General features: G+C 50.4%; 1 protein-coding gene and 1 long non-coding RNA gene across 4 annotated transcripts; both read right to left on the bottom strand.

The window, feature by feature from the left end:
• Nucleotides 1-400: 400 nt before the first annotated feature.
• Nucleotides 401-17,936, bottom strand: Nectin4 (nectin cell adhesion molecule 4). 3 transcript variants are annotated; one of them, XM_021647073.2, is made up of 9 exons: nucleotides 17,555-17,936; nucleotides 8,075-8,434; nucleotides 5,555-5,845; nucleotides 4,519-4,639; nucleotides 3,723-3,871; nucleotides 3,384-3,537; nucleotides 2,856-2,931; nucleotides 2,226-2,363; nucleotides 401-1,975 (listed from the first exon to the last, which is right to left on the bottom strand). In XM_021647073.2, the coding sequence occupies exons 1-9, from the start codon at nucleotides 17,628-17,630 to the stop codon at nucleotides 1,751-1,753; spliced, it is 1,590 nt and encodes a 529-aa protein (XP_021502748.2). In that variant the 5' UTR covers nucleotides 17,631-17,936; the 3' UTR covers nucleotides 401-1,750. The 3 variants fall into 3 exon arrangements, with proteins under 3 accessions (XP_021502748.2, XP_021502749.2, XP_021502750.2); XM_021647074.2 differs by having other exon boundaries at nucleotides 2,289-2,363; nucleotides 17,555-17,934; XM_021647075.2 differs by lacking the exon at nucleotides 2,226-2,363 and having other exon boundaries at nucleotides 17,555-17,934.
• Nucleotides 17,937-24,259: 6,323 nt separating this feature from the next.
• Nucleotides 24,260-27,681, bottom strand: LOC132646398 (uncharacterized). The gene is made up of 3 exons (XR_009584644.1): nucleotides 27,506-27,681; nucleotides 26,970-27,064; nucleotides 24,260-24,441 (listed from the first exon to the last, which is right to left on the bottom strand). It is a non-coding gene; the product is annotated as an uncharacterized LOC132646398 (long non-coding RNA).
• Nucleotides 27,682-27,701: the final 20 nt, after the last annotated feature.

Genomic DNA, 27,701 nt, shown 5'->3' with positions numbered 1-27,701 from the left:
TACCCAGGATGGCGGCCCTGTCCTCTTGGTCAAACCACATTATTTCACTGAGCCTCTGTTGCCATGCATTTGAAAATGGGGACACAGGCCAGGTGACTTTTGAGTTTCAGTTTCTCTGTCTGTAAAAGGCTGCATGACTGTCCACCCCACACAGCTGCTAGAAGTTTCCAGCACAGTCAGACTTGAAAAACACTTCATAAACTAAGGTGCTGGCCTTCCATGTCCACGCTGCCCTACCTGAGGGCTCTTGGAAAAAGCTCTCTCGAAAGTCATTTGTTCTCTTCTTAGCTGCAAGGTCCTCGCCTTGCTCGGGAGCAGAGGAAGGGTGATGCTGAGACTCGGTGCGTGACCCTAGTGACTTACCCAGTTCAAGGGGCAAGACAGGAATCAGACAATTAAAAAGGTTTTATCTGTTTATTTAAAAACAGAGTATCATTTTATCTACAAATATACATATATTTACATTAAATATACACACTAGGATCCCAGATACTCGGGGCCCACAAGTCCTGGGTTGCTTGGGGAATGGAATGAGAGCCTCTCCTTTAGGCCAGCGGATTTCAGGCCACACAAGGTTTGGATACTAAATCGCAGTATTCTAGCTGCATAGGTTTGGGCAGACCAAAGAAAAACATCTAACCCTAGGTGCCACACATACAAAGTACCAGAAGAGCCCCCAGATTAATGGCTCAGAAACCCCTGTGAAAGGAGCTGTTCCCCCCCTCACCCACAGCACCCCTTTCTCCTCACTTGAACTTACACCTTCCTGCTACCCTCTGCCCTCAACCCAACTGAACCAGAAACCCTGACACCAAGTCCCAACTCTGTGACGGCACAAACTTACTGGAAGACACAACTAGGGGAAGACTGAAGGGGCCATGGGAGCCAAGCACCCCATCCCTAGCCTCCTCTCCCAGTGTTTATACCTTACACCCCAAGTTCCAGACTCCACCAGCTGTCAGTTCCCCCAGGGCCTCTTTGGGTGAAGGTGCCCTAGGAGGAAAACTTTCCAGACCCACAGGAATTAACCCTCACTGTGGGGTCTGCTGAACAGTTTTGTTGAATGCCTCTGTAGGCTGGCCTTGCTTAAACAAGCCCAGTAAAAAGCATGCACATGAATCAAAAAAATACCTATTTTTTTTTTTTTTTTTTTTGGTTGGTTGGTTTTTTAAGTTTCTCTTACTAAAGGAGTCTGAGCAAAACTCAGGATGCCCCCTTGGAGGATAATTTACAGAAGGTATGTACATGCAGCAGGCCCTACAGGCCACCAGAGGGTAGAGGGTTTCTGTGATAGTTCAGGCCTCTGGCAGACCCCTGGATGTCTGCTTCACGCTCGCTCCCAAGGGGTGGGAACACAGCTCCCCGCTTTGGAGGTCAGATTCTAGCTCCAGCTGTGCCCGCACACCTGGATCTGGCCCGCAGTCTCCGCCTCTCACTTCCAACCTCTGCATCGCTAATACTGCTCTGGGGTCTGAGGAAAACACCTGCATGCGCAGGCAGAGGTCACACACACACACACACACACACACACACACACAATGACCTACACACAATGGTGGGAGGCACTCAACCAGTGGAGCCCTCCTGGTGCACACAGAAGGATTGGAGGTAAAAGTGGAGCAGTCAGTAGGGTGGGAAGCGTCTTCCTAAAGAAATGCAGGCACTTAAGGAGGTTCCCCCTAAGAAGAGCTGAAATCCCCCGCGCAAGCAGAAGAAGCCAGGCCTCGGGGAGGGAGGCGGCAGGCCTGGGTCAGACCAAGTGGCCTCGCCCGTTGATGTAGATTCCGTTGCCTGTGGGTTTGGCCCTCAGGGTCCCATTCTCCTGAACAAAATGGTTCATGGCCTGTTTGATGCCTTCATCCTGATCGTCATCGTCCTCTGTCCGCCCAGAGCTTGGAGAAAGCAGTTCGGTCTGTGTCTCGATCTCTCTCACTGTGGTCAGTGTGGAGTAGCTGCGGCCCTCTGGCTCTTCACTCTGGAGACCAAGGGCAGAAGATAAGTCGGGAATCAAGAGCAAGCAGGCAGACACAGTAGGGTAGGGCTAGGTTGTGGTGGGGTCAGAGGTCAGGTAAAGCATGGGTAATGGTTGTCCCAGAGGCATAGGGGCTTGGAAATTTGGGTCTGGGGGCGGGGACAAGAACAAGGGGATGGGGAGGCAGAGAACAAAGGAATAGAAGAAATGGGGGGTGAGCCAGGGATGAGATTGGGGGGGCCTGCTGTCACACCTGGGACCAGGAGAGGGGCCTGAGGAGAGTGTTGGGGACACCGGTGGGGCCGGGGGGCCTCACCATCACAGAGCAGCTACTGTTGTCCTTGAGACTATCGGGGTGGCCCTCGGCTCTCAGCCCTACACTCTCCTCCGGCTGCAGGGGCCCAGACATGGGGGAGGAGTTAGAAGAGAGCTCAGCCTCCTCCCCTCAGCCTCTTCACCTCCTCTCTCCTTCTCCACCAGCCTCCTCCCTGCTCACCTTTCCCTCCCAGACCCATAGGTCCATGTCGATCTGACACAAATATCCTCATTCCCTCACTGACTCCCAAAACCCCACCTTGGAACCAGCAGTGGCTGTGGATTCCTAAGAGCAGCCCCCCCACGAAGTGCCAAGGGGGCCTTGTAAGCCCCCCACGAAGTGCCAAGGGGGCCTTTGGGGTGGGTAGCCCCAAAGCGTCTACCCACCCCACGCACCCCCACCTCATACCCCTCAGTTCCGCTCCAGCTATGAGGAAGCAGCCAGACCTGGTGTATATATATATATATATATATATATATATATATATATATACATACAGAGGAGCCAGAACCAAGCAAACCTGTGTGCCCACCCATGCCCCCTGCAACACTCAGGCTTAGCACACACCTGGCTCCTAGGGTCCGTGTGATGAGAATGCAGCCTCCGGATGGAGTTCTCCCTGGTCAAGGTCAGCTCCTCCTCACTGGGAAAGACATCCCCTGGGTCAGGAACTAAGAGCAGTGACGGCCTCCTAAGGTAAGTCTAGCCTGGCTGAGCCTGTGCGGGATGGCTTAAGGGCACGATTTGCCTGCAAGTGTGAGGACGTGGCAGAAGAGGACAATGTGGCTGGAAAGCATGGGCGTGCTACACGGTGCCACAGAACGCGCTACACGGTGCCACAGAACGCACCTCGGGTGGCACCTGGGGAATATGAACTTGTGCTTCTCTTAGGCGTGTGCCTCCTCATCGAGCCGTGCGCCAGCACCCAGGCTTCTCTCGCTTCCCCAAAGACTCCACCCACCTCTGATGGAGCACACGCTGTCCGGTTGTTATTAGGCCACACTGTCTCCTTTCTCCTCTGTTCTGCCTCGCCTCCTGCTCCGCTCCTCTTTGTTCTCAGCTCAGTCCCACCCCCTCGGGGGAGCCGCTACTCACTATTTCTGGGTCATCTGCTGTGCTTTTCGTCGATGGTATCGGGACATGAGTACCACCACCACCACCAGGAGGAGGAACAGGAGTGCAGCAATCACACCCACTACCACCACTGAGGCCGACACCAGGTCCACCTGCTTCCCTGGATCCTGAGGGTCTGCAGGAGACAGGTCAATGTCTGAGATGCACACCCAGATCTTTCCCTGATCCACCCCAGACCCCTAGCCTCAAAGCATACATCCATCATCCCGAAAGACATTCTTTCCCTGTCTTGCTTCCCATTGCCCACCCCCAGCTCTGGACTCAGCGTCCTTGTCTTCGTTCCCCAACCACTGTGCTTACCAAGAACTTCCACGGTGACCTGAGAATCCCTCGAAGAGAGTTCATTACTGACATGGCAGACGTAGATGCCACTGTGCTCGGAAGTCAGCGGGGGAAAGCCCAGAGTGTCCCCTTTTACTCGCACCCCGCTAGGCAGAGGTCCATCCAGCCTGAAGGACAGGGAAGCTGAAGGGTGCTGGCTGGGGCAAGCTAAGGCTGCCACCACCCAACGTGCCCGGGCAGCTCTTTATCCCCTCCCCCATGACGTCACCCAAAGCCTCAGGCTGGTCCCACGGTGCCCCTCCCTACCCTGGACAGGTCTAGGCAGAGGCCCTTTCTCCCTGCCGCCCAGCCTGACCCGGGCACCCCCACACACACTTGGGGAAGATCCACACGCGTGCCATCCCACATGCTCCCACAGGCATCACGTCATCCAGCACCGGGTAACAGGTATACACTCTATCAAGTCCGTCCACACAACAGTCCACTCCTAGCTGGACCCAGAGGTCCTTGGAAACCGTGACTGCACGCACCAACACCTATGACATTGCATGGCAGAGTAAACAAAGCTGGCTCCAGGCACAAGGCCACATATATCGGTCATAGGCTCACACACATGGGTATCCTACCCCTTTCCAAAAAAAAAAGGCAAGGACTCTTGAAGGAGCTGGTGGAAGCCGGCCAGTGTTTCCGAGTTACTGGCAACAGTGTGGTGACAAGGAGTGTTGGTACAAAGCAGTTTATAGTCAGCTGTCTCTTTTAGCACAGATATATAAAAGATTGGATGCTAGGCCTTCCTCCAGGCACAGGCCCTTACCGTGTCCAGTTGTATGAGGGAGGGGGCTGTCCTTCACTGAGGCATTTGAGTGTAGCTCCTTCTCGGCCAACATGCCACAAGTTTTGGTCCTCAAGACCCCTCACAGAGGCCTCTGCAAGGACTGGAGCGGGAAGAGGGAGGAGGAAGAATGGGAAGATGCCTTAATTCCATGATTCTCTGAAGCCCCACTTCCCCTGCTAGAACAGCCCCCCTCTACCTTCCTCCACAGATCCTGGCCACCTAGTCCCTCCCCCAAGCCCAGGGCCTATTTTGGTTGACTTGTACCATGAGCCCGTAAGTCCCTGGGGGTAATGGAGTTTCACACTCCTTCTGGATCTCCTGTGGCTTCTCGCACACTGTGGCTCACAGAGCAGGCGCTCAGATGCTCATTCTCTTAACAAGCATTTGTTGATTTCCTACCTGGTGCCAAATGTTAGTATGGTTTGGGCTTGAAGTCTGACGCTGGGACTACACTATTGTTTACTGAGCCCTTGTAGGATTTAAGCTCTGTCAGATGCTTTGCCTTCATAGATGCTAATGCTCATCAGAATCCTGTAAAGTTGGTATAATTACACTCATTTGCTGGTAAAGAAAATGAAGTCTAACAAGATTAAATAACTGTTGGTAAATAGCAGAACAGGGGCTTGTCTCGAGTCTGTTTCCAAATCCTAACTGAACTGTGTGTTTTGCAAACACTTTCAATTTCACGTTCGTTTATATTTTATTCTCCCTTCAACACCGTAAAAACAAGGCAGTCTCTTCTATAAAGCTCGTAGAGATGCCGGGTGGTGGTGGTGGTGCAGACTTTTTAAAGCCAGCACTTGGGAAGCAGAGGTAGGAAGGGCTGCACAGAGAAACCTGCTTCAAAAACAAAACAAATGCAAAAAAGAAAAAGACCTGAACCTCTAGGTCGACCTCCAGACCTTCTACTGTGGACTCCATACTCAGCCTGACACTCCTGGCATGGTTCAGGGCCAGGGTCTTAGCACTATTTTCAGAACATGGGGCTCTCTTACCCACGCACCCTGATACTCACAGGCCACTTGGAGGGTGTGGGTGATCCTTTGGTCCTGAAGAAGGCCGGGGTGAGACACCACACAGGTGAGTGGCTGCCCATTCATGCTCCGGCTAGGCACCAGGTGAAACTCTGAGGTAACAGCAGCTGAGCGGGAGTGCTTGAAGGAGCGACTGGACTGTGTGCCTTTGACCTCTGTGTCCCAGGTCACACTGGGAGCTGGGCTGCCCTCAGCAGTGCAAGAGGCTGCCAACGTCAGGCCCTGGCCTTCTTCTAGGGGTGGGCCAGGGTTCAGTGAAGGCAGGGGAGGCACTGTGGAGGCGGGAGAGGGGTGTGAAGGATCTGCACAGTCAGGGCAGGACTGTCTCCATCCCCTTTCAGTCTTACCCAGTTGCAAACTTTAGTCCATCTTTAATTTCTTTCTTTCTTTCTTTCTTTCTTTCTTTCTTTCTTTCTTTCTTTCTTTCTTTCTTTCTTTCTTTCTTTCTTTCTTGAGGGGGGCTTGGTTTTTCAAGACAGTTTCTCTGTGTAGCCCTGGCTGTCCTGTCCTGTTCTGTAAACCTGGCTCACCTTGAACTCACAGAGATCCATCTGCCTCTGCTGCCTCAGTGCTGGGACGAAAGGTGTGAGCCTTCACCAAACCTTTCTTTTTCTTCTCTCCTTCCTTCCTTCCTTCCTTCCTTCCTTCTTTCTTTCTCTTTCTGTCTTTCTTTTTTGAGACAGAGTTTCTCTGTGTGAAGCCCTAGCTGTCCTGAAACTCACTCTGTAGATCAAGTTAGCCTCAAACTCACCTGTCTCTGCCCCTAAGTGCTGCTACTAAAGGAATGTGCCACTATCACTGGGCTATTTTGTTTGTTTGTTTGTTTGTTTGTTTGTTGAGACAGTGTTTCCCTGTGAGCCTTGGCTGACCTGGAATTTGCTTTGTAAACCAGGCTGGACTCAAACTCACAGAGATCCACCTGCCTCTGCCTCTCCCAGTACTGGGATTACAGGCGTGCACCACCAAACCTAGCTCCTCCTCCCCTTCTTTCTTTCTTTCTTTCTTTCTTTCTTTCTTTCTTTCTTTCTTTCTTTCTTTCTTTCTTTCTTCCTTCCTTCCTTCCTTCCTTCCTTCCTTCCTTCCTTTCTTTCTTTCTTTCTTTCTTTCTTTCTTTCTTATCTCACCAATAAATGTCCAGATCAGTGGTATAATTTCAAGTGACTTTACATTTTTCTTCACTACTAGAATTTTTTTTACCATGTACATAGGTAATTTCTTTGTTTGTTATTTATACAGCATTCTGCCTGTGCTCCAGAACAGAAGAGGGCATTAGATCTCACTATAGATGGTTATGGGCCATCATATGGTTGCCAGGAATTGAACTCAGGACCTTTTGGAAGAACAGCCAGTATTGTTAACCTCTGAGCCATCTCTCCAGTCCTAACTCTTTCCTTTTTTTGAGACAGGGTTTCTCTGTATGTAGCCCTGGCTGTGCTGGAATCACTCAGATCAGGCTGGCCTCAAACATAAGTCATTTAAAAAAAAATAATTTTAAAACTAATTAGATAGTATCTATGTAATAACAACAATAATAACCACTACTTACTACCTGCCAACTATTATGCTAATCATTTGCATACATTATCTCATTTAATCCTGCTAACAAACTAGTGAGGTGGGTACCATTACGCCTGTTCTTCGGACAAGGAAACCAAAGCTCTGGGAGTTTCATTGATTTATTGCAGGTCATCAGTTCTTAACTGACAAAACCTAGAGTCACAGATTTTGTTTTAGGGTGCGTGTGTGTGTGTGGCTCAAACTCTCCATCCTCCTGACTCAGCTTCTGGAATAATGTACGTATAGATATGTACCACTACGCCCAGGGTTTTTTGTTTTTGTTTTCCCCATGAAGGCTTTTATTTCGAGCTTCAAAATAGCCCAAGTACAAAACTGAAAAGACAGCTTGACCATAGGTCCATTTTGACCAGCGTAAGTGCCTGCGGTGCGAAGGCGGTTTAAAAAGTGGCTGTGGTCTTAGACCACATTCACTGAAGGCCCAGACAAGGACTGTATTCCCGTAACAGCCCTGCTCACATACAGCCACCTCACAGCTGGGCCTCGTGTCCACATCTGGGACTCCCACGTTTTAAAACCGTAGAGCCTAGGGTGGTGAAGGGGACTTTGAGTTGGTGTCCTTTGTAGAACTGTGACAGGAAGGAGTAAGCGCAACGTGAAGAGATTTACGTGGAGGCTGGCAGAGGTCCTCGGTGCTTTGGAAAGTCCTTTCCGTGCTGCTCTTGATGGACAAGGGTGCACAGAGGGAACTTCGGGCTGTCAGAAGGACCAACTTCCTACTATATGGATTATTCCCCAGCTTTGGCGGCCATTGTAGAGAATTTCTGGGTTGGGTGGGCTGAGTAATCCTCTCTCACCCCTACAGGGCCTTATCGTTTTATGTCTGCCTGTACCGCCTGTCTCGAGCATCTATCTCTGCAGTCCCGCTCCGTCTCCCCCTTCCGCCCACTCAGCAGTACTGATCGTGCCCAGCTGGCCCCACTCACCCAGAACACGAAGCTTCACCCGTGCCTGAAAGCTGCCCGCTGGGAAGGTGCTGACTCTGCATTCGTACTCGCCTTCATCCGCTTGCACAGCATTGCGCAGGAGGACGGAGCCATCCAGAGGGTCCCGTGGGGGCGGTGGCTGCTCCACGCGGTCCTCATAGGCGGCGCTTACATGAAGCCCGTATTTGGAGTGCAGTAGGGCCAGATCCCGGGTGCCCTCGTTTGGGTCCACCCGAGCCCATGCCACCTGCCCCACCTGCTCATCAGGAGCCCCTCGGTAGAAGCAGGGCAGTTTTGCGTCCTGGCCCAGCACCACGGTCACTAAGTCTGAGGTCTCCAGCTCTCCCGCGGAGCATCGGCCTGCAGGGGGCAGACAGAAGCCGTCAAGATGAGGGGGACTGCCAGGACCAAGGGAACGCAAACAAAATGATAACGACGGCAAAGGCAGCCGGAACTCCTGGAGCGGTTTGTGCTTGCAAAGCGTATTCAGTCTATTACCTCATTAGATCCACACAACACTCTCAAGAGGTAGGCGTTATTATCGCCATTTAACAGAGGAGGAAACTGAGATCCAGAAAAGGAAGGTGGCTTGCCTAAGGCCACACAGATGATTTATGGAAGACTCACCCTTTTGCAGCCTAGGATTCTATTTGAGCAAAGCGAGAAACTATAATAGGACCACAGACCTAGCACCAGCCCTCAGGGAGCTCCCAGCCCTCAAGAAAATGGAATCTTTGCACACAGAACCAGGAAACCAAGGGCAAATTTCATGGGAGGTTCAATCTACCAAAGGGGTAAAAGTGAATGCTTTTTAGAATGGTGAGGTGCTGCAGAAAAGGGTTAGAACGTTTGGTATCTGGAATGAGGCATGTTGGGAGGGTAAGGTCCTTCCTGATGGGCCCTTGGGAACATTTTTCACATGGCTTGAAGATGAGCGACCTGGATTCCCAGAGAGAAGGAGGTATTCCATGTGGGAGGAATGGCATGAACCAAGGTCTAAGGAACCAGCAGGTCACTGAAGACAGAAAGAGCCCCTAGGTCAGTGACCTGAAGAGATGAGGTCAGGGCAGGCCCAGCAACTGTGTCAGAATGTTGAGCCAGAATCAGAGGGTCAGAGATGAAGAAGGACTAGCATTTTGGTAATCCATGAGCAGCTGTATGAAGCATTTGGAGATTTTGAAATTAGATACGTTCATTGCATAACCTTATTGGCAAATAAAGATCCATTTCCTGCCCTCATGGAACCTGATGTCTGTTAAGGAGAGGAAAAAAAAAAAAAAAAAAAAAACAAATGGCAGGCTCCTATCTATCTATCTATCTATCTATGGATGAAATCATGCATTGGTAATTTTTTTTTCTCTTCCCTTCTCCTCCTCTTTCTCTTTCTTTTTAAGGCAGGGTCTAACTCTGTAGCCTGCTGGGCTGGCTTCAAACTCGCTATTCTCCTGCCTCAGCCTCTGGAGTACTTGGAGTCCAGGATGCACCACCACCCCTGACTTGCAATGGTGGTTTCTGACGTAGTGTTTGCTGGCTTGCTGTAGGTTGTCTGAGGGTTGCAGGAGTCATGGGGAAAGGCTTCTTGTGTGTGTTGGGTGGGATCAGGAGCCCCAAGAGACCTAGAAAGGCACTGTCGGTACAGGATGGAGGTAGGCAAACACTAGGAGGGGAGGAGGCTTCCTGCTTGTTCAGGAAGCAAAAGGAAGAGGACCCAACCTAAGGCAGGGCGTGTTTAGCAGCAGTGGAAAATATACCTGGGGTGGGTCCCAAGAGCCGAAGACTGCCCATGCCAGGAAAAGGATTCAAATTTGGTCAAGAGGAAATGGAAAGTCACCCAAGCTTCCCTGGCCAGCCAGGGGCATGAGGCAGGCAACCAAGTGCAGTCTGACTAGAAAACAGGCCATGGAGGGAGACTGAAGTAAACACATGAGGCCATAGCCACATCCCTGGCAAGGTGGTACTGGGCAGATACAAGGGGACATTTGGTGGAGATTTGGTCACTGACTAGAAACAGAGGTGAGGAATAGGGAAGGGCAAAGATAACTGGATGAGTAACTGATTAAGGAGGTTAGGCCTGGGAATGCCTGTGTTATGAAAAAACAAACAGGGCCAGGGCTGGGGGAGGACAGAAGAGAGCTCTGAGATGGCAAGAGCTCCTTCCCTTCATACTTCCAACTGTTTATAGTCCTTGCCTCTAACCAGCACCCCACACACCCTGTTGCCTGTCACCTTTACTCACAATGTACCCCTTCCAGGAATGCTCTCCTCCCTGTGTCTGGTTGCTCTCCTACTCATCACTGTCTGGAGGACTCCTACTCATGCCTTAAGACTCTGCTTAGGCATCATTTCCTCCTGGGCCTTCTCTCCCTTCCCCTACCTCAGGCAGCTTCAGGTGCCCTACCCCTGTGCTTTCCTAGCACTCTGTTTCAACCCCAATCGTAGCACTTTAACCTATAGATTAGACTTTCTACAGGGTCATGCATCACATGTTAAAAACATGGTTTATGATTTCATGATTAGTCAGTGGTATGTGGACTTTGATGAATATTTATTGATTGGTTGAATGAATGAATGAATGAATGAAGCTAGGTATGGTAGCTCATACCTGTAATCCCAACACTTAGGGAGGCTCAGGCAAGAAGAGCTGGGGTTCAAAGCCATCCTGGGCAACAGGGAGACAATGTCTCAATCCCCACCCCTCAAAAACAAAAAGAATATACAAATGAATGAGCAAATGTATGAAGGAGATAGGCAGCAGAAAAAGAAAAAAAAAGTAGAATCGAGAGGAATGCACAGTCCCTTACTTGGACTAGGCAGGGAAAGAGTTGGCATGGCAACCTTAGGGTGAAGGCAAGATAGGCCGGCTATCTGGGTTCACTGCCAAAGGGAACATCTCTGGACTGAGAAAGGAAGGAGATGGAGATAGGCATGTAGCAAGGAAGTGAAGCATGGAGCAAAGAGCGGAGGGTTCCAGTGAGACAGATGAATGGGTCTTCTTCTGGCTTTGATAGGAGGAGTAGAGAAAGGGAGGATGGAGCTGGGAGTTGGGAGGGCCCCAGACTGGACAGGACAGACCTGCAGGGCCAGATACCAGGGCCCTGACCTGCCTAAGCTGACACTGGTCCCACCCAGCCCAGCCTGGGAGTCCAGCTTGCACCCCTCCCAGCTACCTCCTCCTACCACTAAAGGGAGGGAGGGAGGTTGTCAAAGAAGGGGCGGGGGTGGGGTGGGTCTGGGCTGTCCAGCTCCTTCTGCTGCAAAACACTAATGTGGATTTAAGTTGCAATGACGATGATGTGGATGCAGGGCACAGGGGCTCGACGTCCTGCCCCACTGGAAGACCCAAATCCTTCCAAAAATTTCTGTCACACTGTCAGACCCCATAGTTCCATCCTTAAATTTCCATTTATTTATTTTTTTATCTTATGTGTATGAATGTTTTGCCTGCATATATGTATACCGACCAGGTGCTTGATGTCCCTGCAGGTCCTAAGAGAGCAACAGAGGGGGATGGAGAGATGGCTCAGTGGTTAAGAGCACTGTCTGCTCTTCCTGGTTCAAATTCCCAGCACCCACATGGCAGCTCACAACTCTCTGCAATGCCAATTCCAAGGAATCTGAAACCTTCACACTAATGCACATAAAATAAAATAAAATAAATTTTAAAAAAAAGATAGAGAGCAACAGATATCTTGGAACTAGTGTTACAGTTGGCTGTTAACTGCCATGTGGATTTTGGGAATTGTGCCCGGGTCCTCTGTAAGAGCAAGTGCCCTTGCCTGCTAAGCCATCTCTCCAGCCTGTATACTGCCATCCTTATCCCTACTCTGATCCCCACCAAAAATCACCCATATTCTGCTCCCCAATACCCCCTTAGGGCACAGCAAGAATTGGGCACCCATCACATGCCTGAGTCTCCATCCTCAATGTCCCTAATCTGTGAGCCCAAGGTCTTCAACCTGAAGGCACAAGCCCCAGTTTTTCAGACTGAGGAACCTAGTGAAAGGGAAAAATCCCTTTGGAACTGCTCCTACAGAACCCACACTGTCCTAAAGTCACTATTTAATGGAAATACCTCAGGCTGAGACATCCTATTGGCCTTCACTTCATCTTCTAAATCAAAAGATATGAGTTAAGAAAACTTGAGCCCAAGCATCCTTGTCCTGGGCTTAATGGACCCAGGAGCCCAGGCTCCCAAGCCAGGCCAGGCCAGGCTTGCCTCCTCCTCTCCTCCACCCAGAGCCTGCCTGGCGTCAGCATGATGATGTCACCAGACTGAAGGAGACACACCGCCTGCCTGGTGAGGTCACCTTACGGGCATGTAGTAGCCAGGCCAGGCCAAGCCCACAGACCCTTCTGCTGCTTGTTGTGTGCCAAGGCTGGTGGCCTCTAGCTTCCTGGGCACTCCTCCTCCTCCTGACTCTCCCCACCCCTCCTGTCAAGGAGCACCAGGACGCTGGTCAGGGGCCTTAGTGACTCAGAAGCTGCCGCACAGCAGCAGGCCTAGCCACAGCCACCACCGCCTTGCGCAAGGGAAAGAACAGGCCCAACTGGCCAGACGGGATCCCTGCCCTCAGCCTCCCCCACCCCTGGCCAGGCCCCCTCAGGCCTCTTTGGGGCCCTGCCCTTTGTGTACCCCGCCCGCTCCCAGACAGGTCCTCCATTCCTGGCTTGGGCTAGCTGGCTACACCCTACCCTGCTCCTTGGCTCCAATTTTCTTTTCTGTGTAAGGGTTAGCCTTAAAGGCTCAAAAGGGGAAACTGAGGCTGGCCCTTGCAGATATGCAGCCAAAACAGCATCTTTGGGAACAAGATCTTTTCTTTTGAGGAACTTTTACCTATGAACATCTTCTGTGGGTGCAATAAAGAGTGCGTCCTAGACCTGTGTCTGTGTGACAAAGGGAGTAATTGTCTTTTGTGACTGAATGTCTGTGGTATCTTTGGACAAGGGCTAGGCCAGCTTGTCTTATTCACACACATGTGAGTGAAGCTGTTTTCTTGCAAGAACTTGGGGGGATGTTTCTTACACATATTTGTTCACCTCTCTCTTCAACGAAATAGACACCCTAACTTTTCTACACCCAGAGGGGAGAGCTATGTATTAGCATTTGAACATATATGCACACATCACTACATGCCCGTCTCACCCTCTGCACACACGGTAACATCCCCATGCTGTGGAGCCCTGCAGACACAGTAAATATTTTGATGTCGTTTATCTTGGCTTCCACACGTCTGGCTCAGCTGCATTTGGTCAGTGCGTGGCTCTGGGCTTCTGCCCATTCTAATGTTGCCCCTGGCATCCCTCCGCATCTCACCCCAAGATTTCAGGGCAGATTCATCTCAGGCCCAAGGTGGAGGTAACCAGAGATGAGGTCACTATCCCTCCGGGTTATGGGAAATTGCCACCAAGCCTCCCTGACAAACAAAACAAAGGCTCCCCCCTCTTGATCTTTGGGTTTCTCATACAAAGAGACTCCCACCCTTTTTGCCCCCTGTGGCCACACCCCGAGGCCCCCCAGTACTTCTGGCCCCCCAAGCAGAGATTCTTCCCTGGGAATCTCTGTCAGGGCTTTGCTTCTTGCCACCACTAGAAAAACCAGCTCTGGCTCTAGGCCTGGGGTAAGAGCTGTCTGGTGCAGGTTTGGTGGGAAGCAAGGGGGGGGGATCTGCCTGGGGCTAGAGGGAGGGGTCCAAGCTGTCGAGGGTCTCATTCTTTTTTGTTAACTCTTGCCTCCCGTCACTGGCTTCACCAGAGAAGGTTGGCATAGGTGTGTTAGCTTGAGGTAAGAAAAGACAGGAAAGAGAAGCCTCCAGACCCCCATCCACCCAAGATGACATAAACAAAGAAAAGCCATTTCGGTTCTTCCCCAGGCCCATAACCTTGGCTTTGGAATTGAGGAACTTTGAAAACCAAAACTTTCCCTCTGCCTTCACCCATCTCCCTCACTTACCCCCCACTTTTCCTAAGCCCCCCAGCTTAGTGAGAGCTTCCCAAGCCCCGGCAAAGTGCCCACCCACAGATTAGTGTCTTGGCAGGGGGGAAGGGGGGCACATAAGTAACAGGGAAAGAAAGAAGAACAATGGGGGAGGACAGTTCATGAGGCCGCCAGCTCTGCCTTAGACACAGCTCTCAGCACAGATAAGTCCCCTAAACCCCCTGGAGCCAGAGTCTGAGCCGTGCTGAGTCACCACTGTGGGTGGGAGACCCAGAATTCAACTTCTCTCAAACTCCTGAGATCTAACCTCCCACCGAAATCTGCCCACCCCCTCCTCCGTTGTGGTCAGCTCTGCCTCGATCCACACTGCAGCCTTAGCTTTCAGAACAGTTTTAGAGACGTGTTGAGGGGGGAATGGGAGGGGTGGCACAGAAAGCCATGGGAACAGCTCCTCAGACAGCAGGCACCATATTGGTTTCTGTTCTAGTGAAGGAGTAAAGTACCCCCCCCAATATCCTCCAGAAGACAGGTGGGTACCCCGCCCCCATTCAGAACTTAATAGCTTTAGATTTTCCTCCCAGATCTAGACTCCAAAGTTCCTCTGCAAAGACTCTCTGCACTCGTGACTCAGTTTCCCCCCTTTTATTCCCATCCCTTGTTGGCCTGGTCTTTAGGATCAGTGTAAGTTTTGGAGGTCAGATATTGCAGCAATCTCTCCGTTCAGGGCCTGCCCCTCTCAGTGGCTAGCACCCATTCAGTTTGCCTGAGACTCCTGGATTCCGAGGCTGTGTTCTACAAGATGGTTGGGCACACTAACTCCTCACCGCCACCCCTGTAGCTGGGGTCCTTCACCCCAGCCCCATCACCACAAAACACTAGGATAAAACCGGGGTCACTGGGGCCAAGGGCTTCCCTGGGATTCTCCTAGCTCTCCACACTTGGGCGGGGAAGCAAACCTCCCTTTCTGGCTTCTCTGGGTTTGGGTAGGTCCTACAGGAAAGGGCCTGCCTACTTCTGTCATCAGGAGTAGAAGAGCAAGGATGGGGCCCCTCCCTTTCTAGGAAATTAATCTCAACAGAAAGTTGATTCTGACCCTCAACATAGAGCTTAGCACTCACTCCTAGGTCCTGCAGGACCCAAAGAGTTAGGGACTCAGATCCTATTGGAGAGTAGTTTGCAGATTCAGGCCCCTCAGCCTCAGGGCAAGAGATGAAGGAGGGAGGAGGGATTGGACCTCACCCGGAAACTCATCCCATTAAGGAGAAACAAAGAGCTGTGGTGCTGGAGGTGCCTCCCAAGCCTGGGCTCCTCTCCCTGTCAGGGGTGGGGCAGGGCCCTAGGGATCAGGGCTCTAATGGTCCTAGAATTGGGGGGCAGGTACCACTTTACAATAGGGCCAGGAAGGCCCAGTCCTTGGGAAGGGTCTTCTCAGTCAAAAGGAGATTGAGCAATGCTTCAAACACCACAAGGACCCTACTTCAAGCCAGGAACTGGACACTCACAGAAGCCTACAGTATTTCAGGATCAAAAGCTCTGCAGAGACCAGCCAGTCCTTCTTCTCCTGAAACAGAGTCTCCTAGCCGTTTAAAAACACCTCACAAATTAATGGAAGAAATGGGATCAGAACTCAAGGCTCCCGGTTTTCAAATTTGAGGGGTGTTCAGAGACATAACATTAGTCTAGCTTCATAGGGGGCCCTTAAGGAGATGCTTACACACATAGGGGAGCCAGAATAGAGACCATGGGACTATCTGGTCCTTGGGCTGTTGCCCTGGGAATAGCCTCCATCTCCGGGCAGGTCATGACAGCAGAAGTCCGGTGACACCTAATTCGTTGCTAGCTTCCTGGACAATCCTAGAGCCAGACTTTCTCCTTGGCCTAGCTTCTCTCAGACCTGGGTGAAATCTGGGGTGATTTTCTAGCCAGGTGCTCTTTCCCTCTCCCCTGGGCTTCTATTAGAAGGAACAGTTTTGCACCATGGAAAAATAAAGCAGGGATAGTGTTCTTACTGCTCTATTGACAGCATCTAGTACCCTGGCTGGACCCAGCATGCACTCAACTCTGCTGCAGTGTTTTTTTGTTTGTTTGCTTCCTTGCTTGCTTCAACAAGAAGTCAGGCGACCAAGACACTAACCCTGGTTATGCTTTTAACACTGAGTAATCTTGCAGATCTCAGCTGCCTATCTGTTTCTCTTGATTTTCCCATCTGTCAAATGAAGGAGTTGAAGTGGTGATCTCTTTGATCCCACCCAAGACAGCATGACTCCATTCTTCAGGTGTGGGTAGATTCTACAGCAAAGTGTCTGTTGGGCTCCCTGGCCCAGCAGGAGGCCCCACCCTCTGGGCTTAAATAAGTGAAAAGGGCTATCTGGAAGGAAGAAGATGGGGGTAAGGGCAGGTGGCAAAGGTTGGAGCTTAGACTCCTGAGAGTAGAGAGTGGACCATTGACCCTTCAGTCCTGAGACCCAAGTGAGAGCAACCTCAAACACTGTCAGTCCAGGCATCTGTGCCTTGTTCTCTTGAGCTTCAGCTGAGAATGAGGGTTGGGAGGGGATGGCCGAGTGCCGCTGGACAACTGACATCCCCTTGCTCCTACTGTCTTCTGCAGACAGAGCCACAGAATTAGCCAATAACATCCTACTATGGTCTCCCTGTGTACACACACTCTCCTTCTCTAAAAATGATACATTCCTATAATTTAGATATGTTCCATACTAGGCAGGCAGAAAGTATAAGTACAGTTCAAGGCATCCCACAGAGGAAATGAAGAGATAATGAATGAATAAAAGTGACCAATATCCCATGTAGAAGGCTTTTACCTTCTGACCTCCCCCTAATTGTTCAAGAAACCCATATCATTATTCTATACCTATTAGTGCGTGTGCCAAGAAAAAAGGGGGGCCGGAGTAAGAGGAGTCCCTTGGCTTTCCTGTAGGTAGTCCTTCAAGAGCACCCCAATCCTGGTGTTCAGAATATTATCCTGAGAGGAAAAGGAGACAGAAATGCCTACCCACTCCCTAGACATGGGTTTCTTGCACCTGGTGTGTGATGAGGCAGTTTTGAAGCCCAGCGGGTAGGTCACAAAGCCTTGAGGAAACCCCAGGTGAGCAGGGGTCCTTGGCTTCCACCTTTCAGCCCGCTTGTGGATGTATGTATGTGATATGTGTGTGTGTGTGTGTGTGTATCCACACACAGACATATATCCTCACAGAGACCTTGGCAAGCAAGGCTTTGGCAGAGATAGTTAGGGACTGCAGACGTTAGGCGGCTGGTCTTGGAGCTGAGAGGGGACTTGAGAAGGAAGGGCTACATGGGTTCTTCTGGGGCCTAATGGTAAGTGGAGCAGAAGAAAAAGATCGTCTCCTTCACCCAGAGTCCAAAGAAAGGAAGTGTTTGTGTTTGTGTGCGAGTTTGTGTGCATACCTGTTTGTGTGTGTGTGTGCGTGTATGTGTGTGTGTGCGCGCGCGCTTGTGTGTATCTGTGTGCCTGTCTCTGCCAGGTAGGGCTCGGAAGCAAGAGTCCTGACGGTTCAGGCAAGTCCTACCTGTAAACGATGCCAGGAACACCAGCAGCAGCCAGGCTTCAGGGCCCCACATCTCGGCTCCCAGGGACAGGGGCATTGGCTGAAAGACAGACCTGCCCAGTGATTCTGGAGTTCCACGGAGTTCTCCCTGGGAGCCGGTTCTGGAGCTGTGTAAGGCTCTGACCCAGAAGGCAGGAGGTCACGCAGTCCCCAGGCACTGAAGTACCTGCCTCTCCCACTTGGGTCTCCACTAGGGGACCCAGGCCCCGGTTCTACCCACCCAGCCGTGGCTACCCCCAAGAAGCCGTGATCGGGAGCCCTGAGCTCCCCCAGAGCTGCTTCCCACGCCGTGGCCAACAACGAAGGCAGAAACCTGGGAACCTGCTAAGCAGGTCAGAACAGGTGCGTCTCCGGGGGCCGGGCCTGGCACAGAGAGGAGACTCCCGCAGCCACCGCCCCCACGGCCTGGGCCAGCTAATGGGCGCCAGGGAGGGAGGGAAGAAGGGAAAGATCTAGGTGCCGGCAGTGGGATCTCATCCTCAACAGGGGCTTTACCTGTGAGTGTATGGACAGAGCTGTGAAGGGGGAGCCCCTAGTCGGGGGAGGGGTAGAACAAGGAGGCCTGGGTGCCTTAAAGAGAGAGGCACCAGGAGGAACAGGGCAAGGCCCTACTATGTGAAAAGGAACCCAACCATCTCATAGGCCAGCCAGGTCAGCTGTTTCCTGGGGTCCTTGACAAGTTCCTCAAACTCCTCAAGGGCTCAGCTGTGGTGGCCCAGAATCAGAAGAGAACTGAGGCCCATCTACCTCATCCTTCAGAAGGCCTAAAATCAGAGACTAGACTTTCCAGAGGATGGTCAAGTTTTTAGTGGTTTTCTGGAAGCAGGAAGCTTGTTCAGAGACCCCTGAGAACGAGCCTTCCTGCTTTCCTCTGGCCTTCTCCCTGCATGGGGGAGGTGGTGGGGATTGCCCAAGGAATTAGCCCTGCAGGTTCCTGGTTTCCTCTCAGAACCGTCTCTCCACAACTTGACAGGAGTTTTAAAAGAAGGAAGGTTTTTATCCTTCTCAAAGCCGCGTTCCCCCATGGTCACGAGGCAGGCAGCACGTCTGGACTCTGCAAGGACGACATTGATGTCGCTCTATCCCTGCACTCCTGTAACACTCATACTCATCTGATCGCGTATTTCCAATTTGGGTGAACAAAAGTGACAGCTGGAGAGCCAGAGAAGGGCATATCTTAAACCCCTGAAGGAGAGAGAGAGGCAAGATCTCTGGACTTTCAAAGACAGGTAAAAGCTAGACATACTGGTGCATATCTGTGGTCCCAGCACTTGGGAGGCGAAGGCAGTAGGCTCAGGATTTCTCAGACAGGTTTGGATACATAGAGTTGGGCTATATGAAGCTCTGCTCAAACAACAAGAACAATAATTGTTTTGTTTTGTTTCGTTTCGAGACAGGGTTTCTCTGGGTAGCCTTACCCGTCCCAGAACTCATTCTGTAGACCAGTCTGGCCTGGAAATCAGAACTCAGAAATCTACCTATCTCTGCTGGGATTAAAAGAACGCACCACTACCTCGTGGCATGAATAATGATGATCTAAAAAATATATATATATATATAAATACGAGACACATCTGGGGGAAATATGTAGGTTACGTAGGTTTCATGTACAGAAACACATAGAAAGAATGAGGTATCAATAAGGAGGAATGTCGTTAATGTAGACTGCTTTCATCACTATTTCCCCCAGCTCTACCTGTTCAGGTTTTTTTGTTTCCTTTTTAGGTGGAGGTTTAGAAGCAGGGCTTTGCACACACTGGCTCTCTACCACTATGCCTCTTCCTCAGACCCCTCACTCATCTCTCAAAACTGACCTCAAACGCCACAGCTCCCACGAAGCCTTCTCAGCTCCTCCCACCTGAAATTAATTTTTCTCTCTTCTTCCTCAGCTTCTGCCAGTCCCTTTATTATAGCTTATGTACTCATAATTTGTGCTCATCTTATCTCCTTAACTAAATTGTAAGCTTTAATGCAAGAGCCATTGATTGAGGCCTGTCGTATGGCAGAGATTCAGTAAATGTGGTAAGCTGAGGGGAAGGATGACAGCTGTCCTCTGTGAAGTCCTTCCTTGAAAGTCGGGCTTGTTTTATGATCTTGTCCAGTCAGCCATGCCAGGGCAGCTCAGCACCCCTAATGGGATTTCTTACGAAGGCCTGCATTTCTGAATAAATGAGTGTCGGTATGGAGACGATGCGGTATCAGCAGAGATCTCAAATGATCCCGAGTTTGGTAACCAAACCTGGGTTGTGATCCGGACTCCCTGTCCTTAGAGCAGGCTGCTCTCTGGATCCCACCTCTCAGCCGTGCTTATGATAGTGACCTCTTCTTCAACGGCTCTTTCCTGCCATCAGAGATAGATTCAGGCTGGATGCCAAAACTTTTTATCTCTCCACCTCCACCTTGGCAAACCCCTTCCCCTCTTCAGGACTCAGGTCCCCACCTATGCCAGGGGAACAGCCCCACCCCGATGCTGCTTTGAGATCCAGGGTGGCAGGGGTGGGGTAGGGCCAGGGGGGATGGGAGGGGGAGCATCCTGTATTATTATTATAATTATCACACCTTGGATCCTATCACATGCTTTCAGAGGAGCGCTTTCCTTCCCACGGATTCATCCCTCTAGGTACAGGAAATCAGCGGAGAAACTGAGGCATGGGGGGTGGGAAAGCAGCTAGATCGCAAACTGAGTCTCCAGTCTGCTTTGGCTTGTCCATTCATAATATGCTCTTCCTCCCAAAGTGCTACTAGCCAGAATAACTCTGAGCCCATAGATGGTGGGACCCCAAATCATCCACACCAACTTTAGTCAGAGGGAGCATTGGAGAGAAACAGCTTCTCTGAGGTGGTATTAGGGTAATTAACACACCCACATCCTCATGGATACAGTCAGGGCCTAGTAAACAATCTTAAAATGGGGGCTGCAAGTGCCATTGGCCAGAGAGAATAAAGCAGGTACCTATGACTTTGAGGTAGCAAATATTTATCTTCAAGTCCTCTTTATTTCCTCATTCCCTTAGTTCTGTAATGTCTCACGTGGACTGCACTCCCGAAGAATATGCTCTATACTTGGGCTTTCTCTAGCCTCTTCTTGGATGAATTCCAGAAAAGCCATATTTCAGGTCAAGAGCTGTATGAACATAATGGTTAAGCCTTTCCAGACCAATGTCCATATTCAGAGCTCAACCCTTTCTTCTACATTGACTCCTCATTCCCCTCATGCCTCACTACCTACCCTCTTCCCACCTACATTCTGAGCTCTAAGAATGGGAACAATTCAAGCCACGATGGATGGCATCCTTGGCCCATGCATTTGTCTGTGTGGCATCATTGTGCACGCCTGCAAGACATTTAATGAAAATCACTGCGTCAGACTCAAGGGAGGTGGCAGAGATGGAGGATACATGATCCCTGCCCTCAAGGGCCCCTCCATCAGGAGAAGACACTTAAGCATCTGCAACAAATTACATCCCACCATGACGTGTTCCCTCTGCGTGTCTCTGAGCAAGCGTGGCTAACGTACGTGGTGCTGCCTCTGTCCATACCCACGTGGATATTAACTGAGTGCGTCCAAGCACCCACTTAAACTGGTCTTAGTCCCCATGGAAGGCTGCACACCTAAGCCAAACCGGTTGGAGAGGGTTATGCTGAAATTTTTGTTTGTGACAATAGGACCTGAGGTGAGTCAGGGAGGGACAAGGCTGGGTGGAGTGGTGTGGGGGAAGAAGAGTGAGAGTGAGGGTCGGATTGAGTGATCAGGGGAAGAAAGGAGTGGGTCAGAGTGGGAAGGGATGGGGTGGGGAGCCAGGGGAACGGGCCCCAGCTAGGAGATCTCCTTAGTGATATTCTGTCTGCAGTGAGATTCCAGGTCAGAGAACAGACAGAAGCTTGAAGGAGACTCTGGCATACGCGCGCGCGCGCACACACATACACACACACACACACACCCACAGAGAGAGAGAGAGAGAGAAAGAGAGAGAGAGGAGGGTGAATAGTAAATCAGAATGCAACTAGGTAGAAGCATGGGTGTGGAGGAAATGATGGTGCTCCGTTTCTGCGAAGCTCTGATAAGCTATTCCTCCTTTGCTCGTCCTCCTGCCTCCTGCAGGGTTGGCACAGAAAGCTCTGGGGTTCTGACACACATGGTGGACAATTACTGATAACTGGACTTGACTCCAACCCCAGGAGTTGAGGCTGCTTCAAGTAGCTTTGTGTTCACTTCTTCTGTTCCTCCGCAATCCTTTCCACTTATGGAGACGTGGAGAAAGACTCTCCCCTCCCCCCATACACAACACAGGGACCCCAGAAGCCCTTCCTACACTGAAAATTGCCTTTGCTTCCCCCCACCGACACACCCAGCCTCAAACCTTATCATGCCCAATATTGGGACGGTGGCACCTTGTTTCCTGAGATATCCCATCTAAATGTTGCTATGTGCTGTGCTCTTCTTATCTGCCAATCATGCAGTCTCAATACCCAGCCCATCTTTTAATGACAACCACATTTCCTGCTTGCCTAACAACATCCCTTTGAGCTCAGGGGGCTGGGCCTCCTTATTCCTCAAGGGTTCTAAAGCAAGTAAGCCAGCCAGGAAAAGAGAGGGCTGAACACAAGGCCCACGAGGCAAATTTGGGTCCTGTTTCTCAACAGACCCAGGTGAATGCAGAGCACCTCCTCTCTGCTTTCACTCAGCCTCTATGAGCACACTTCCGCAACCTTGGTGACGAGAACATGGGTTAAGAGACAAAAGCCTTTTCTATTTTGCCTGTGTTTATGGATGGGCCAACACTTTTAGAAGGCTTGTGTGAAAGGCCCTAGCTGGCACCAGATGAGAATAGGAACTCTCTTCTGAGTGGTGACAATAGCAGCAGAAGGTGTAATGGGGCTAAGGAAGCAAGAGCAAAGGGAAGGAGGGAGCCTGAGCATTTGGTGGGAAAATGGATTCTAGTGAGGTCCTTGGCTGTACCTTCCCTGTCCCCACTATCCACCATAGAAAGAGCCGGGTTCCTTCCATCTGTATCTAGAGACAAGCCCCCGGAGGCCAGTCTATCCTGCCTCCCAGCTTTACCTTCAAGTCTTCCCGAACTGGTTTCTCCTTCAGTTACAGAAGCAGTGTAAGTACGGAAGAGTGAGGCATCAAGAGTGTCCTCTTCCACTGGTAACTAGCAAGGTCAAAGGTCTCGGTCTGTGAGCTATAAGGAAAGAGTAGAGGAACAAGGAACGGCGTCTAACCTACCTTGCCAATGTTTCCCTTCCTGCATCTATGCTTATACTCACTAAGGTCCTCGCTGGGAAAATGCCTGGAAAATGTCCTGCAGGGTGCTCACTCAGGTGCTCATCAATCATCAGGGCCTTATGACTGTGCTAAGGGATTCCACACTGGTGTAGCTCTAAGATGCAGCTGAAGGGAAGATGTTTAGCCATTCCTGGGGGTTGGGGACTTAGCTCAGTGTTCGAACACTTGCCTAGCAAGTGCAAGGCCCTGAGTTCGGTCCTCAGCTCTGGAAAGGAAAAAAAAAAAAAAAAAAAAAAGCCATTCCTGGATAAGTCAGGTGGTGGCTCCATTTGGCAGAAAGGAAAGGACAGAATCCTAAAAGAAAAATAAGTAAAAACAGACGCAAACTAGCAGAAAAAAAGTTACACTGGGAAGAAAAAGAAAGCAAGCAAGTGCTGCTACCTGGGTCATGTGGGAGGCTGAGGCATTCCTGTCAGTAGAGGGAAGCCTTCTGAGGTGCCTGTATTCCGTAGGGGAGTCCCAAACTCAGAAGGCAGAGGCAGGCAAGTGTCTGTGTGTTTGAGGTCAACCTAGTCTATAGAGCTAGTTCCAAGACAGCCAGGCAGGGCTATACATAACAACAACAACAACAATAATAATAATATTTTCAAGGGCGGCCACCGGCTAGGAATGGTGGCATATACCTGTAATCTTAGCAAAGGCAGGGAGATACCATAAGTTCAAGGCCACCCTGGCCTACACAGTGAGTTTCCAGCCAGCCAGAGTTATAGAGTAAGAACTTCTGGACTTGGGGGCCAGTCTTTAGCTATGAAGCTCAAGAGGTAGAGTGCTTGTCTAGGACCTACAGTCCATTCCTTGTATTTTAGAAATAATTTTCTAAATTATTTGAGAGAGAGAGGGTGTGTGTGTATGAAACAGTGTGTTGTCACAGCACGTGTGTAGAGAAGAGGTCAGAGGACAACTCTCAAGAGTCAGCTCTCTTTTCCTCCATGTGTGTCCCAGGGATTGAACTCAGCTGTTAGGTTTAGTGGCAGGCCTCTTTATCTGGCCACCTTGCCAGCCCCCACTCACCTGCCCAAAAGAACTTTGTTTTGTTTTTCAAGGCAGGGTTTCACTATGTAGCCTTGGCTTTCCTGGACTTGATTTGTAGAACAGGCTGGGGTTACAGGTGTGTGCCACCATACCCAGCTTCCAAAAGAATTTTTTAAAAGCAAAAGATAGCCAGGCATAGTAGCCCACATCGTTAATCCCAGTGCTTGGGAGGTAGAGGCAGGTGTATCTCTGTGAGTTCAAGACCAGCCTGGTCTACAAAGGGAGTTTCAGGACAGCCAGGGCTACACAGAGAAACCCTCCCTCAGAAAACCCACCACCGCCACCATCAACAACAACAAAAGCAAAAGATAGACAAACAATCTCTAAAAAACAGAAAGCACATTCATTCAGTGTGAGGGTCACTGGGGGTGGGGAGGGGTGGTGCCTACAGTGGCCCTCATGTGGAGGTCAGATGACAATTTACAGGAGTCAGTTCTTTCCTTCCACCATACGGGTCTGGGAATCAAACTCAGGTTATCAGCTTCAGCAGCAAGCACCTCCTCCCACTGAGCCATCTTACCAGCTCCTAGAGAGGAAATTCAAAGAGACAAAATCTGAGCAAGAGAAAGACATGAAGAGAAATGTCTGGGATCCATTAATATTCACACTGTGTGTTTTCAGTTCTCATACTCAATGAGTCCTGCTTTCCCAAAGAACACAAATTCCTCCCCATCATCCCTTCTCTTCAGATTCGTTCTTCCTCTTCCTCCTTTTTTCGACAGGGTTTCTTCGTGTAGTCCTGAAACTTGTTTTGTAGAGCAGGCTGGCTTCGAACTCAGAGATCTGCCTGCTTCTGCCTCCTGAGTGCTAGAACCACTGCCATCCAGCTTCTCTCAGATACTTTCTAGCTCATGTCCAATCAAAGGCTCTCTCCAGATCTGCAGCCTGGAGGGAAGAAGAGGGCACTGCAGAAGTCTTGAGAGTGTGACAGAGACTCACCAGGCTAAGGGTTGTCTTTCTGTGTGCACCGAACAATCCTGAGGGCCAGAGATGATTCCAGGGTCAGAAAATGACTAAGGGCCAGATACAGTTGGACATGCCTGTAATCCTAGCAGTCAGGAGGCTAAGGCAGAATGTTGTGAACTCAAGATCAGCCTGGGGTACTTAGCAATGCTCTGTCTCAAAAAAGAAAAAAAAGCATGGGAGTAAGGCAGGGAGAAGAAAAAGAACATTGTGAAGATATAAGTCAAGGCATAGGTTGGGGGCTGGAATAGACATCTCAGACTGAGAGGAACAGGCTACCTCAGGTGCCATTCTTAGGTAGAGAGCGCATGTCATACAAATGCAGATCGGCTGGCTTGTGCCACTTCCTCCCTCCCCCTCCCCCTTTTCCACCTTCTTTCCCGCTTCCTCCAAGATGTAGGCTTGGTTCAAAATAATTGGGAGAAGTGGAACTCCTAAGCAGTCCCTGTCTTGGGTCTAGGGTTATTACTGGGTGGAGAGAGGCACAGAGCTGGAGTGGATACAGCTCGGGGTATGTGAGGGTCAGGCTACATATCCAGCTGTGACTCAAAGGACACAGCACTGGAGTCCAACTAGAAGAAAAAGAAACAAAGCTGAGAGAAACGGGAAAGGATCCTGGAATGGGGCATTCCTGTTTTTTTGTTTTGTTTTGTAAAGAGAGGCAGAAAACAAAACTGGCAGCTCAGCCAAAGATGGGTGAAAACAAGAGCCTAAAATGGGTACCAGACCAATAAGATTTAAGCAAGATGATCCCAACCAACCTAGTCAGCACCTTATCTAATCCAAGGACGGTATCAGACCCCTGTCCAGTTGTTGGGAAGTGAGCCAGTGAGAAGCCTTAGGGAGATTAGATTTTAGCCTCAGATACAAAAATTTTTTGGGGGGAGGGTTGGTCTTTTGTTGGGGTTATTATTTAACTTTTTAAGTTAGGGTGGTTGGCGTAGTTCTGGGTAGCCTAGGCTAGCCATCCTCCTGCGTCAGAGTCCCAAGTGCTGATCAAAAGTTCACATGGGCATGCGTGCATGTGGAAGCCGGAGGACAGTCTCAGGTGTTGTTGGTCCAATGTTGTGCACTTAGCATTTTGAGACGGGGTATCTTGCTGACCTGGAGCTCACCTGGAGCTAGGATGGCTGGCCACCACCAAGCCTTACTGATCCACTCTCTCTGCATTGCCAGCACTGGGATGCCATGCCCAGATTTGTTCCTGGAGGTCCTGGGGAAGGGCCTCCAGTCCTGGGGCTTTCATCACTGAACCATCTCCCCAGCCTTAGGTGTTTGTTTTAGAAGAGAATTTTACCATAACCCTGGAAAACCGAAGATCTTACTTGTCCGACACGGGATAGATCATTGGACACAGTGACACAAGGCTTAACATGCAGGTGAGACAGGCCTGTAATCTGAGCCACTCAGGAGGCTGAGGCAAAGACTGCCTGGGCTACAAAATGAGTTCAAGGCCACCCCGAGTAACTTATCAAGCTCCCAACTGAAAGTGAAAAAAAAAAAAAAAAAAAAAAAGGGTTGGGGATGCAGCACAGTGTTAAAGAGTTCTGCCTAGCTCGGGCGGCATCGTAGGCTCAGTCCTCAGGAGCACGACTTCTAAAAAAGGAAGGAAGAGGAGGAAGACAAAGGCAGTGGCCCCTGGTAGTCATCTCGTCTGTGCCTGTGCCTTCCTGGGCATACCCTTCCTACGCAGTTTTCTCTCAGGGTCTGACTGGCATCAGGAGGAAAAAGGCCCAGTGCGCGCCTGGTCCGAGTCACGTGACCATTTCCACTGAAGCCTGGACCGTTCTCCGTGGTCTGGATTTCTCAACCTAATGGGGGGCAAGTTCATGTTCAGAAACTAAAGGCCAAAGTCGGAGCCATCCTTCCCACCCAAAGCCTGCCTGAAGAACATAGATCCTGTTGCTACTCCACCCCAGCTGGGTTAGGAGTACAAATCTGTGTTTCCTGCTACAACTGAAACCAGCCAGTCAGCCCTGAGTCCTGTGGGGAGCAGCGGTAAGGCCCTCAGTAACCGGGCTTGACTAAAAGGAAGGGAGCAGGGAGGGGCAGGAGTCTGTTTTTCTCTCCTCCCCATTGCACCCCACCCACCTTCTAAGGCTGGGCAGCTTCTACCCAGGATCTTATCAGGAGAAACTCCAGGCCCTTAATCCTGAATTCCACAGTGCCTCCGTTTCCATGCGATCCTAATTAAGCAAGATGAAATTGTTATTCTTTCTAGGACTAAGTAGTGAAAAATCGTCCAAGATATGCTTAACCAATTTTTCCTCACCCACTTCACCCACTCTTAACTCATCTCTTCCTCCACCACCTTTTTCTCCTGTCTCCTTTCCTACCACACCTTTCTCTCCTGGCTCGTCTCTCGCTGAGCCTGGACTCTCCTGCCCTCTAGTGGTCAGAGCAGTGAGGACTCTAACAGCCCCTACACACATGGGAACGCAGGGGAAGCCTACACAAACCTCCGAATCCTAAGCCACCTTGTCCACGTTTATTCCCTCAACCTCTGACTTGTTTCCTTCCTATCTCATACCTACGGAAGATTCCAAGTTGGAAATTTTGAAGTGAAATGGAAAAAAAAAAAAACCCAAGAAAAAGAAAAAAATATATATAGTCTCCATTCAACCTACCCCCATCACCTGCCTTTCAAATACAATCACGGCCTAGTTTGCCGCTATCGGGGTCTTTTAAGGAGCTGCCGGCTTCCTGCCCTTTTGAACCCAAGTCTTTTAGGATATTTACTGGCTTCCCGACATCTCGTTGCCCTGACGACAGCATTGTAAGCTCGCGGTAGCTGGCCAGGGCTCCTGTTTCCAAGGTAACAGG

Source organism: Meriones unguiculatus, chromosome 11 (assembly GCF_030254825.1).
Source record: "Meriones unguiculatus strain TT.TT164.6M chromosome 11, Bangor_MerUng_6.1, whole genome shotgun sequence".
Taxonomy (NCBI): Eukaryota; Metazoa; Chordata; class Mammalia; order Rodentia; family Muridae; genus Meriones; species Meriones unguiculatus.
Note: the sequence above shows the minus strand (reverse complement) of the source record. Positions and strands in the feature narration are given on the sequence as shown.